The sequence below is a fragment of the Harpia harpyja genome, chromosome Z (genome assembly GCF_026419915.1).
Source record: "Harpia harpyja isolate bHarHar1 chromosome Z, bHarHar1 primary haplotype, whole genome shotgun sequence".
NCBI classification, from domain to species: domain Eukaryota; kingdom Metazoa; phylum Chordata; class Aves; order Accipitriformes; family Accipitridae; genus Harpia; species Harpia harpyja.
In genome coordinates this window covers 65,395,026-65,409,537 of record NC_068969.1, presented here as the reverse complement: position 1 = coordinate 65,409,537, position 14,512 = coordinate 65,395,026, and the positions used below count along the sequence as shown (strand labels likewise).

Sequence of the window (14,512 nt, the reverse complement as noted above, 5' to 3'; positions counted from 1 at the left end):
ATACAAATTTATCAAAAGAAAAAAGTATATATTCTCCAGAAATAAATATTCCATGTTTGATTGCCTAGAAGTAGAAATACCTTATAAATTCATAAGCTATCTAAAATTAATTTTAACCTCTCTTATTTTGATCCTTCAGATACTTGCTTAGCCTTATATGTACAGCTAGCCTCTAGCTTTACTTGTGTTTGCTAACTGTGGATCTACAACCTAGTTTATAAAACATTATGTGTGTTTTCGTTACTCTTTTGAGAATAATTTTTAATGAAACTTCAGTGTTGGGATTTATGCCAAAAATCCCACACCCTATAACCTATACAACTATGACTTACCATACAAGCATCTAATGCTGCAAGAGTAGGCTACAGATCTAAGTTTAAATAGTAAACACATTTGGGTTAAAAAAGATCTCTCATGAGCCATCTGGTCAATTTGCCTTCCTCCTAGGAGCAGTGATTGATTCCAGTGCAGTTTCAGCAACACAGTTTACTCATTGTTCACTTCTTTGTAAAAAACAGCAGCTAGTTGTTGAAAACTTTAAATTTAATATTAGCATGGCTGTTCAGAGAAGTCTGCTAACACACCTCTCTAGAAGTTTTAGCTAGTGGTGCATTTTTATTCAGAATTGACAGTAAGCAGCCCACAATAAAATACAGCATTGTGCTAAACACTAAGGTCACCACAGTCCCATAAACTGTTGAAAGCTCTGTCTTTCCAGATTGTAGTGGATGAGAAGACTGCACAGCTCTGTAGACAAGCTGGCTGCAAGGGGCAGTGCCCATCATTTGCCTCAGATATCTGCCATGTTAACAAACCAAAGGACAATCTGTTCTTGGCCAGCCAACCTTTTCCAAATTGCTGGCAAAATTCCCAATCACATGAGATCTCATTTATCTGAAAATTTTAGCTCTTCCCTAAGGCCTTTAAATAAATGGAATTAGTAATTTTGGTACCAGTGGTATTCACGCAACTGCCATGATTACTGCCAGACAACAGGCAAAACAGGCTTTAGGCAAAAACTCTTGTTTCTTTACATACTGATAAGTAGGTAAAAATGACAAAGAATTGCTCATTATTGAAGGTACAGTATGCAAGAATAACTTCTGCAAAAAACCCACACCTACATCAATAATGCATGTGTTAACAAGACAAAAATCAGATTAACTGAAAAAAACTGCTTCTTGGAATTAAAGATGCATAAATTCATCTTAAAAATTCAATTACATTGGCAAAATAAAAAAATAAACGCTACAGGAGGTTACTGTGCAATAAAACTTCTATGTTTTGTGCAACTATAAAAAATATGAAAATTCCATACCAATTTATTACTTAAACTCAGTTGACTGAGAGGACAGCTAGAGATACTCTAGTACTCCAATAAGAAGGCGAGAAATACTGCAGCAAGTACGTCTGACATTCAATCGGCAATTCAGAGAAAATAACAAGAAGTGTTAACAAAACAATAAAAATCCCCCCCCAAAAATAAAAAAGATGAAAATCCAGCTACTATAACCACAGGTTGCATGAAGTATCTGAGCCAGCATTAGTAACAGGCTCTGACTACAGGACTCTGGACACTTACAAGTCCTCAGGCACAAGGGCATTCCCTGAATACATCCACATGAGGCCCAGACTACAGAGCAATCACCATCACTCCCCAGGCTTTCTTTTCCCAGGGAAAAGAAACTAGGTACCCTGGCCATATGGAAATTGCAGTATTCTGGCTAGGCAGGGAATATTCAGCTTAGGAAGCCACAAGCTTTACCTCCACTATAGGTTGGATAGGGATTTAAATGTCTTAATGCAGAGTGGCAACTTGTTTCTGACCCAAGGAATGGAAACCAGTATCTCAGGCAGCACCAGTCTCCATCTAGTGCAATCTCATAGATCTAGACCTATGACCAAGATTGTTTATGCATTTTATTTCATGATTATCACATGGAAACAGGCTGTGGAGCAAGAGCCAACACAGCCCTCCCAGCTGACTGCCCAGTCTACATCCCATAAAGTCAAAGTTCTGGTTTTGATCCAGTGAAACTAGCAGGCATTTTCCTGCAAAATGGCATCACTCTAAAAGCAGAAGCACAATCTGCTCATAACTCAGAATAGCATAGTGTTTATCACCAGAACTGAGAAGAAAAAGAGGAGGCTTCCAGTCTCCCAAATACAGAAGGGATTCAAAATTCAGATCTACTGTATCCTGGATAAGAGCTCTCGCTCACTAGTCTGTGTGAAAAGGAATGACCATTTTAGAAGATAATTATTATTTTTTTCCCCCAAATGCCCCATGCCTTTACCATGAGTTAGGTTCACTGTTACAAACAACTTCAGACTGGAACAAGTGCTTCAGATTAGGTAGAAGCAAAAGAGCTTAGCTTTCCAATGTGGCCCTTTGCTCTAATAGCAATTGTTTCTCTCACATTATCTCTGTAACAGACTTGTGAACTGGTTGCTTTGAAAGGTTTCATGAGCCATGTGCTGAAGTATGGTGTGGAGTGTGAGGTCTATGTACATGCAACTGGCTTACATATGTAAATAAATCACACACATTCAACAAAAGGATGTACATGCACACTCACAAATCCAGAAAGCATCTGCTTCTGTTGGTATGATTCTCTCCCTCCCCTAACTAATATGAAAAATACACCCCATTCACAAAAACAAGTTCTTTGTTCTCTCCAAACAAGTTTGGCTGTGTAGCATCTTTCAATCCAGCCCACAGCAGTAACGGACAACAAACAATACCTTCTTTGATTGCCTCTCCTAGTTCTGCCTGAAAAGCTATTATTTCCAGTAGTGATCCTTCAACACCTCCAGCACAGACATTCTTTCCGTCTAATGATTACAATACATCACCAGCGATACACATTTTCTTGATAGGTAGCCAGTCTTTGAGATCAATTTGGCTCAAAACCAGCAGCATAAATACCTGTCCCAGAGCACCTATTGTGACACACGAGTACTGCAGAAGCAAGAGGTCCTGTTGTAAGATAGGTCCATATTGCTGAGATAATAGCTTCTCTGTGTCACACAGCTACAACTCTACCTAAGGCAGCTGTGCATAACTGGAGAGTATCAGAAAGCCCCATATACTCATCTGTTTTATCTTTGTTTCATTTATCTACTTAGTTTAGTATTTGACTTTAAAATCCCAAATATTGCTGTAAAGGCTTCTTTTTGTTGCTTCAACCCACCTTTAAGGCTGTGCCTGTACCATGAATGTTTTGGTGGTATTTGCTAACTGCGTGTCACACCAGCAAATTGCTCCTAGCGTAGACAGAGCTTTTATGCATGTAACTTACTGCAGCCCCGCTTAGTAAAATAACATGTATCAGTAAAGAGAGGGACTAGTCTTCCTAGTACAACAGCATCAGTTAGAAATTGCAGATATTTATACCCCCCTGGCTATAAGGTTGTGCCAGCAGATGCCAGTCAGTTATGCACAGCTTGAGTTATTTTGAAATTTCAGGCTGGTAGTAGAGATAATGAAATTATTTCAAGCAAATATTTGAATCTCTGTTGACAGACTATTTGCACCAAGTCAGAGCCTTGGGCATAAGATTATTAGAATGGAATAAGCTGACTTTCCCATTTTAGAGCATAAAAGAAAGTGAAAGCATCACTGGTAATGAATATGACAGAAAAATAATGTCGTTACAGAAGAGTTTGCATCTTTACTCATTTTCATACACATCATGGTTTGCTATTTATCAGCAAAATCTCTTTCTTCTCACCCCCAAACACATGCAGGCAGGCATGCTCTAACTCACTTATCCCTAGTAAGGAAGAATAACCAGCTTTACTTTATGTGAACAACTTCTGCTAATATAGAAAATTTCACTTTTAGATAAGCTGTGGCAATGTAATACAATGCCTAGAAGAGAAATATAAAGCCTGCTGGAGGGAGTTACATGTCATTTACTTAGTCCCTCTTAATAACTACAAAAAGAGCCTTGCTTTGCTAATTCATCTTTGATTTCAACCTGTGGATGGATGCCTCATTATAAAAACAATACTTCCAAAATGGGAAAAAAACCTGTCACATTTATTCTGTAACCATATAGAATGGAAAGAGTAGCATAAATGTTCAGAGAGAACCACATGGCCACAGAAAAGTTTAGGCTGGAAGGCATCTCCAGAGGTCAGCTAGACCAACCTCCTGCTCCACTCACAGGGCAAGCATTGAAGCAAGATCAGCTCTCTTAAAGGCATTTCCAGCTATGTTTTGTAAATGACCCCACAGCCTCTCTATGCAACCTCTTCCAGTGCTAAGCATTCTTGCTGAGATTTTTTTCCTTATGGCCAATTGAAATTTCCTTGAATGCAAGTTACAACTGTTGTCTTTCACCCTGTCATAGCATACCTCTAAGGAAAGTCTGGCTTCATCTTCTTTCTGCAGCCTCTTAGGCACTGGAAGACTGAAGCCACATCCTTTCTTTACGTGTTTGACATAACCCAGTTCCTTCTGCCTCACCCCAAATGTCATATAATCCAGCTCCCTAGCCATGTCAGTGCAACTCTGCTATTTCTTTCCACTTTGTCAGTATCTCACTTATACTAGGTTAGGAGACATGAAAAAAATGCCTATAAATGTGTATTCATTCTGGTTTATTTCCTGGGAAAAAAATAATTTCTCACAGTAGCATTAAAAACACCCTCCACTCATGCTGAGGTCAAAAAACTGAGCTGTCCTCTATCCTTTGAAGAAGAGGAGTTGATGATGAAGCAGGAATAACAGAATGTCATCTTTCACAAAAGCCATTTTTCCCCTCTCCACTGAAAACTATTAAGTCTTACTACGTGCCAAATTTTTGTTTAAACCCTTCTACTTCAACAACTTCTTCTACTCGCCATTGAGGAAGATGCATTAGGATTGTTTCATACAGTTCTTCTAAGTGTCAATCATAGAACATGAACACTGTTATAAAAATCATTTCAATTCAGTGTCAGACCCATTTGGAAATTCAAGACTTATTACTAACCAAAACTGGGATGAACTGTGCTAATGTTTTAAAACAGAAAATTAAGTACAAGCACTGCACGTAGTAAGTAATTAAGCAACTACAAAAACAGAGAGGGACATGAAATAGGTTGTAGTTATTAAGTTGAAGTAAAAAAATGACCTGAAGATTTCTACTTTCAAATACAATTGGACATTAAGAAGCAGTGTCTATTCCTCAGTGGACAGTTCCCTCTTCCAACAAGTGAAACAGCAGCCTCAGCATGCCATCTCAAAGCCCAGCATAAGTTACTGCTAAAAGAATAATCAGATATGCTTTTGTTGGGGGTTGTTTTTTAACTACTATCTACGTATCTTAAAAATATGTCTGCTGCATTAGATCTTTTCAGTGAGATTTGTATATTACCTGTAACAACAGCACAGTACTGATTCTGAGGAGCTGGCTTTTCAGTAATTTTCTCCTCTATGGACCTTTTTCGTCTGTACACCCTGTGTGCATGACCTGTCACAGCCAAAGTGCGATTGAGTGGCTCAATAAATATGAAGTCCTCATTAATCTGTATAAACCCCATCTGCAAAGGAAAACAAAAGGAACACATAAGATAAGAATTTAAGAAAGTATGAAATTGTGCACAGTACTGCAGAAGAAAAACACCACAAAACCCCATTTAAGAAAACACTTTGTTTTAGTAACCTTACCAGCAAGGTGACTACCTTTGTATTTTACAAGCCTTTCTACTTAAGTGAACTAGAATAAATTTCATTTATTTCAACTAAATCTGGGTGGGTGGGTGGCTACATGCCAGTAGCAGATGCACAGTAAAAGATCTGGAATGTTAAAAGTTAGCTTTGGGAGACCCATGGGGTCATTTCAATATGTACACCATGTACAGAAAAGTCTATAAACTAGTTTTATTACTCAGTGTATTGTCACATTTTTAGATAACTATATTTAATGAAATAACAGGAATAATTTAGGACATAAGAATACATCCTGAGCAACTATGAAGCTGGGAAAGACATCTTGTGACACTCCTTTTACACTTTTTCAAATTTAAAAAAAAGAGTATAAAGAAAAGGCAGCAATCCCTCCCTGGCTGCCAGCAGCTAAAGAAGAAAAACATTATAAGACAGCCATTTAGTTGGTTAGCTTCACTCCATCCCAACATATTTATACACACAAACACACATAAAAAGCTAACACAACAGATGCATATCTAATATTAAAAGACTGTGGCCAAAGTTAAAAAAAATACTATAAACCATATTTATATAAATACCATACAAATCTAACTCAGCTCAAATTGTTAAGCTGCCAATACACACAAGTTCCTATGAGGAGTAAAGCTGGAGACAGCAAGGTTTTGTGCAGATTTTTCCTCCCAGAAAATGTCATCAGCAAGACTGACAGTTAACTTTCCAATTCTCTAAATTTAAAAACCTATTAAACAGTTTTGCTGCAGAAAGAAAACAATGTGGTACATCTGGCTAAAAGAAGCAAAGAGCTCTTCTGTATGTTTCCATGTAGTATGAATAGAGAGAAATAGAAAATAATTTTGTTTCTTCTGGAATTATGTAGATGCCATTATCACATTGGATATCCTTCCTGACATATGGACAAATCATCAAAAAGAAATTCCAATCCAAGCAAGAAAACAAAATTAAATTTTATAGGTGGTACAAAATACAATTTCCATCAAACATAAGTGGGCATTACTTTAAAAAGAAAAAAACCCAACACAAACTGTCTGCACAATCACATTAAATAAATGTGAATACATGTATTTAATTTTTCAATCAGCTACACTAGCTGCAGAATGCTGAACAGATATTGAAAGGTCATCATTAACATTGTACAGAAACACAAGAGTAGCTGGGTTTGTTTGGCTGTTCTGTTTCCTTTTTGAACTTCCTTTTTAGGTCAGTTTATCTTCATCATGAGCTTTAAATGTTACACATTTAGAATATTAGCTAGTTATGTATTTTCCATACACCTACCAGATACCACTTCTATATATCTTGAATAATGTTACCTTTACATAACAATTACTTTTCTAATATAAACTATAAATGATGTTAAATTAAGTTTTATTTAAAAGCATAGTTCTCAAACACTAGTAAAATTCATAAATGATTTTTCATTCTATTTTTTATATCTAATGCTGAATTTCACTCAGGCATAGATTTTTTTTTTTTTAAACATTATTTATCCTATGAAAGACACTGATAAACTCTGAATATAGAACAGGAGTAGCAGCCCATCAGATGGTGCTGCAGGTTTCCCCTGCCCACCTACAAAAAACAAGGCCTTAGTCCACCTCGACAAAGACTCAGTCATAGCACATTTGCCATATTTCTTCTGTCTTCATTCATTTGCTGCAAAATGAAACCAGGGCTTTAAGATGCCATTCTTCAGATTGCCAACTAGATATACTGAGAAGCTGTGCTAGGACCACTGACATTTTATGCCTTCCTTCAGCTCCGTACATAAACTCAAGGTTAATCCATTGGTAGAGAACTCCAAAAATTATTGCCAGTTTCCTGAGTCAGAAGTTAAAGAACTGAACATTGATGTAAAGTTTATTGAATAAAATTAACTTCAGTTACATATAGTCAAATGGGTAGTTCTCAGACAAATCTGGATAGCCAAATAATCTCCATTAACATTTTGACTGCTTTTGAAAAAAATGTGACTATTCCTCCATCTCTTGGACAATTTCACAGGTAGAAAAGGGAAGGTGAAGCCGTATCCTTGCCAACCATTCCCTTATTTTTTCATAATCATTATACATGGAGTTAAGAAGATCTTCTACCATAAAAATAAACACAGAAAGCACAGAAAACCAAAGCCATGCAATAAAGCACCACAGTTTCAAGTGTTTTCAGATACTGGATGCCAGAGCCAATGCAGGCTTCAGACAGTTCAAATGGCAAAACCTCTATGTCATGAAAATGTACAGCAAAACAAAGATTTAAAAAATGTAAAAAAATAATATGCATCTGGGATAGAACTGTGAGTTCTGAGGAACTGACCCATCTCCTACCAGTGTCATCTGAAAAGCTATCACTACTCAGAGGTGCAGTTGAAAAGGCTACCAGGACAGTGGACTTATCTCATGCAAAGGTAACATAACATGCCATTCTTCCCCCTGCATTTTCAAGTTTCTTACCTGAAATAAAACAAAACTTAAATGTAGCATACATACATCTCAGTAGAGTTCAAGCCCAGGACAACCTCATTTGGCCCAAAATTCCTCACACCTCCTAAATAAGGATGAACTGGGTACTTGCTCTGCATTTTATTTACTTTATGCAGTAGAGTAAGACCTTAAGTACAGGGCAGACTTCATCAAATGGTCATGTAAAGCATTACATGGGACTAGAGTATGGACACCCTGAAATAGAGTGTATTTTAAAGTGGACACTTGCACTCATAAATGAAAGCTTTCCACAACTTACATTCATATCATATCAAAACTTCTCACTTTCTTAAAAGAAACAAACAAACAAAAAGCCATGTGGAAACACTAGCCCTGAATAAAAACTAACTTTTTGTCTTACCTAAAATAAAAATCGTTAACATCTGAAATACGCCAATAATCACAAAAAGTAGGTTTCTTCTGAAATATGAAAGCTGGGTTTTTTTCTTACCTCTAATTGGAAATATCATATATGAGACATGGAGAATGAAAAATACCTGCATATTCTGGGCAATTGCATCTGATAAAAGACATTATAACAGAAACTGCTATGCCATCTTATTTCTAACATCTATGTTAGAACACTCATACTGATCTTTTCTGCCCAGCATTTCTTTCCTAAAAGGACAGCAATTTCTTTGTTTCCCATTTGGAGCATATATAAGGTTTTGACATTCTGTCATGTATCCTGTGAAAACCCGAAGTCTACTGTTTCTAATAAAGTTATATTACCTTGAGAAGTCATACAAACATAAAAGTGAAGTAAATTTGCAAAGACCACCTATGCATATAGTTATCAGATACTGGGTATAAGCCAGGAAATGTTAAGATTGGCAAAGATTTCTTTAAACTCTCACATACTCTTCCTTACATACCAATTCAGAGCAGCAGCTTATCATTCAAAGTTGAAACAATGCAGATTTTGAACATAATACTGTTTCTTGCAGAATTTACACAAATAAGGAAGCAAAGGATTGTAAGAAAAATGAATATGCTTTCTAAGAACAGGAACTGAAAAGTAAGAAAAGAAGAAAATATATTTCCCTTGCTATTATTATCACAAAAAAATGGGATGAGAGAAGAATATCAACAAGCATGTACTACAGTCAGAGACTAAGTCATTCCCATTTTAATATCCCAGAGAAGAGATGTGGCACAGATAGTACTGTGTCAAAAAGGAGAATTTACATACCACAAGACAGTTATGAAATAACATTTTGCCAATACGTTGTGTTGTGTTCATCACAGGGATTCATTGAAATGCAATAATAAATGCAGACGACATAACACAGACTTCAAAGAAATGTCAGAACATTAAGGCTTTTTTACTTCTTTAAACAAAAAGTAGTTTGCCAGCTCCAAAGGATGAGTCTCAGTGGTCTACAATTTATCATTAGTTGCCGAGGTAGTAGCAGTTTCTAATCCTGCAGCTTTACATGTCAAAGCAAAATATTTCATTCACTAAATAATTCATCACTGCGGTGGGCTGAGCAGCTGCCAGATGCCTACCCAGCTGCTATCTGACTCCCCCTCCCCAACAGGACAGGGGGAGAAAATAAGATTAAAAAAAAAAGCTCATGGGTCAAGATAAGGACAGGGAGATCATTTAGCTACTACCATCATGGGCAAATAAAACTTGACTTGCAGAAAATTAATTTAATTTATTGCCAATTAAACCAAATTTGGATAGTGAGAAACAAAGACAAATGAAAACAACACCTTCCCCCTGCACCCCAAGTGGCACAGGGTGGGTGGGGAATGGCGGGTACAGTCAGCACATAACAGTTTCTCTCTGCTGCTCCCTCATCCTCATGCTTTACCCTTCCTCCCTCTCCACAAGCTGCAGTCCTTCAGGATAAGCCTGCTCCAGCGTAGGCTCTCCACAGCCTGCAGTGCCCTTCAGGCCATGCCCACCTGCTCTGGCCCAGAGTCCTCTATGGGGTATCTGCTCCAGCGCCTGGACCACCACCTCCTCCTCCTCCTCTACCCTTTGTGTTGGCAGGGATGTTTCTCTCACTTTTTTTCCTCACTCCTCACACTGCTGGGCAGTGGTTTACCCTCTCCTTTTCCCAGGGACGTTTCCATCTTGGCTGAGGGGCTCAGCTGGGCCCTGCGGCAGGTCCATTGGAGCCCACTGGAACCGGCTGTGGCCGGCACAGCGCAGTCCCTGGTGTCATCCCACAGAGGCCATCTGTACAGTTACATACCTGTCCCCCTCTTGCGGGTTATTACTACCAGCTGGATGCTTGCATGGACACAGGCGTACCTAATAATGGTGTGTTCCTTTAAATAAGTGGTAGATTTAGAATTTCCTAATTCTCACTTGAAGTAAACTCCCACCATTTTACACCTTTCCTGTTTTCTCACTACTCTTTTGTCTCTTCATCCATTCAACAGGCATCTTAAACTAGATTTCAGTAATAAATGGACATAGAGTTGCCATGTCATGACCCCAGTAACAACTTTCCCTGCAGTCTACTCTCCACTGTCTTGTGAAGCAGATGCACACAGTGTGCAAGGACAGGCTGTACAAAACTGTACTTCTACGTGCTCCCACCAGAGTGTTCAAGGCAAGTAGCAATACCATCATAGGAAAAATGCATCCCTATCAGATGTAGAAAACATACGTATAGTTAAATAAGCATATTACAACCATCAGCACCAAAATATTAATGTCATCTGCAGTACAAAAATGAAAGTTTTTCTTCAATGTACAGTGCAAAAGACAATTCTTGTTTACTAGTTCAATACTTAATAGTTTTGAAACACATTCTGGTAACCTTAGACATGGTACTATTTGTAAGATGTCCCGCAGTTGAAGATTTATTCTTGACTGAAGAGGCAAAATCATTAATTGCATATCAGTATCCCACTCTGAAGAAGGTTTTCCTCCATGATTTTAAAAGTCCAGATCAAATTTATTATCATGATTCTAACAATGCTATCAGGACCTGACTTCAGCTGAAACACAACAAAAATAAAAGTCTCCAGCTCTTACTGATGCATAAAATAAAGCAAGCTCAAAGTTTTCAAACTGCGTAAATAACAGGGTAAGAACTTCACATGTTCTTGTTATTCAGACACACTACAGCTTTCCATCTTTAAGTACCTTTGCTTAAGGCTGAAGAAACAATTCATAAGTGCCAGCAACTTCTGTCTTCAATTAACTGCTTTTCTGGGCTTTGCACAGCATACACATTGTACTTCTCCTAGAGGTTTTCTCTATCTACCTGCTCGCTCCACGCTGCTGCATAGAGTCAGGAAAAGTGACAGTGGGGAGAGAGTCAGTATTACCTCTGTTGACCGGCTTTCAGCTGCCAACATAGCATTCAATCCAATCCTTTCTGGGATTTTTTTTTTTTAATGGTAGGGCTGCACCCCAAGAAGTACACATATATGCACAATGCCATACCTTATAGCCCTGATAGACGACAAACATTCAGACTGTTATGCAGAGAGTACATGACTAAAAGCATGCATTCAGGTACTGGTCCCCAGATTTAAGACCTGTAGAAACAATTTTTCCATGGCTTTTAAACTCTTCCAAACTCCTCTGCCTCCAGGCTGGTTTAAGATACACACTACCCTGAATCTTTAGGAAAATCATTCTCTATAGGATGCTACTCTCATGATGTTTAAGATGATGACTACTTTTATCAAAACAAGCTGATGTTGCGCATGCAAAAGAATTTCTTCATTTTTATTAGATATGAAGTAGAATAGTGAAGCATGCAAAAGTGAGATGGGTTTGCATATTCTGACACATTTCAACAGGTGCTATTATTCACATAACCTTACTCAACTTAGCAAGAACCTCTCAAGCTGACAGTGGAGAGTGAAGTGTAAGCTGATCAGAGAAAGGACACAAATCCAAAGGAATCTGATTTGTTGAAAAGAAAATGAAGTAAAGGAGACCAATGGATAAAGAAACTATAGACAGTAGGTCTGCCCAGAGGGTCTGTTGTTGTTACCCCTCAAAATTCCATTTGCCCATTAATTCACTGCCAGCCAAACCCTAAGATGTTTGGCATTTCCTCCAGATTCCAAATTTCATGTTTCCTAGCCAGAAATAAAATATTTCCTTTTTTTAGACCTCTATAAACACATTATTAGAAATTACTGCTGTATTTGGTACAAGTGCTGCTTAAATTGCCAATATTCCAATATTTGCTATGATTTTTAAACTGTCTTCACAGTGCAGGATGATATCTAACCAAAGTACAGTCTACTTAAGAAGCCACCACAAACAACCATTGACTACCTCCATAATAAAAATATTTTAATAGGGCTGTGCATGCAATGAATTATTTTGTAACACAAGTTTGAGATCTATGGCAAGATGTTACCAGTTATTTCAGATGTTAGCTGTACTGAATGTAAGTACCTAAAATAGATTTTATCATTTGTGCCTTTACTGTTTGGAGACCACATCTGAAATATTTTCTTTTCTCAAGAGATTTTTAAAGGGAAATCTTTCAACAAAAATACATAAATGGCATCATTTTTTCAGAATTTCCCATTCTCAAATCTCAACATCCTGTTTCTTAAGTAAATTTTCCATCTTGCAAAGTTGTCCTCACCCTGTTTTGCCAGGCTGGCTGATCACCTGCACCACTGATAAAATTGCCAATTGACAGGATTAAAAACACAATCACATCTATGTTAAGTACATATGAACAACTGGACTGGGTCAGAACAAAGGTCCATTCTGTACAGTATCCTCTCTCTAAAATTGTATAACAGATGACAAGAAAGAACATAAGAACAGAGCAAATGTAGTTTGTATGCTCACAGCCTACAGCAAACTCCAGTAGGGAACTGGTACCAGTAGCTTTCCAGTATGCATAAACTTTAACTGCAGTGGAAATAAACAGAACCACAGTGAATGAGATCTCAAAAATATATCAAGACCATTAATAAAAATTATGATAAGAAAAATATGGAAAAGGAACTATGAAGATCCTAACGTACTGAAGGGTGGACAGGGGGTTATTTAACTTTCCATGACTTAGAGACTTCTCTTTCTTTGACATGTATTTTAAAAGGCATCCTTTTTTTTCCGCTTTATAATGAGTAACATACAAACACTGTTCTTGTGATCGTTGCACTGCAAGTGCTTACAGACATTGTTGGTTAAGTCCAGTGCTGTCCTTCAGCAGCCCAGAACTCAAAGAAGCCAGCAGATTCATAGCTTTGGAAATTATTCAGTGTTGTCAAATATTACTAGTAATCTCACAATCCGTAAAAGGTTGACAGCCTCCTAAATATCACTTGAGACCTGTGTCAAATCTAACATAGCTTGGAAACGAGGCAATTGAGGCAATGTGATAATATGGTCACAACTGTGAAACTGATAGCATTGTGAAACACCTATTGATTTCTATTCAAGTTTGCACACATTCACTAGGACCTTAAGAAAGGCTGCTTTGATACAGCTACATTTCCCCCATTAAACTGAACCTTAACTTTCATCTTGCAGTCCAAAGTCTCTCTGCACATTTCAGTTCTTTCATCCCACTCCACAAATGCCTTTCTTATCAACGTGCACCACAACCAGACCTACTCAAAATAAAACCTCCACCTCTAAAACCTCCTACACTCTTACCAGCAATACTTCTCCTTGCCTGCCTCTACTGCCAAAGTGTGCATCTCCCCTTATGGCCAGCTAGACTGCCCTTATTTCTTGCAGGTGATGTGAACAAGAAATCATTTCTTTACATAAGGCACTGCCATTCAGCTACTTGTTGGCATCTTGCCTCTGACGAAGGCAGAATTTCCTAATGCTTCAACTGCCATTATAAGACAACAGATATTCAAGGTACTTTTTAGTCAGGAGGATGTAAGTTACATCACCTGTAATCTTATCAGACATTCTTTAAAATGGTAACACATTAGCAATTTAGTAGCCCCTTCTGTAAATATTTTTTTTTTAATACCTTAAGAATATTTATTGATGGTCACATACATAAAACATTTCGTATTTATGAAACCCAACTTAAAACACATAAACAGATTTTAAAATCAATTCAGTATAGCTGTACACTCTGAAGATTCCCAGGGAACACTCAATAATACCATTTTAAGACATATCACATATGATATGGTGAATTGCAACAAGATACAGGTAGAATTAATTCCTCAACCCCTTCTCTTTTTTCATATAAATGCTTTGGAAATCTATTAATCCTATTTCAACTTTTCCCTATTCTTTCTGAATTATGCTTATAAATTAAAAGTTCCAACTCAAAGTTAAATCAGCTGTATTAGAAACCATGTATATTTTATTATATGTGCAGTTAAGTCATAACTTAAAAAAAAAACAAAAACAATCCAGGACAGCAAATACTGCAGC

General features: G+C 37.4%; 1 protein-coding gene across 1 annotated transcript in view; it reads right to left on the bottom strand.

Annotated features, from left to right (window-relative positions):
- The window catches only part of ADAMTS19 (ADAM metallopeptidase with thrombospondin type 1 motif 19), a 152,749-nt gene that overhangs the window by 114,616 nt on the left and 23,621 nt on the right, over nucleotides 1-14,512 (bottom strand). The window contains exon 3 of the mRNA XM_052778193.1: nucleotides 5,367-5,532. Within this exon, the coding sequence (XP_052634153.1) occupies nucleotides 5,367-5,532 (166 nt within the window). The remainder of the gene's footprint in view (nucleotides 1-5,366; nucleotides 5,533-14,512) is intronic.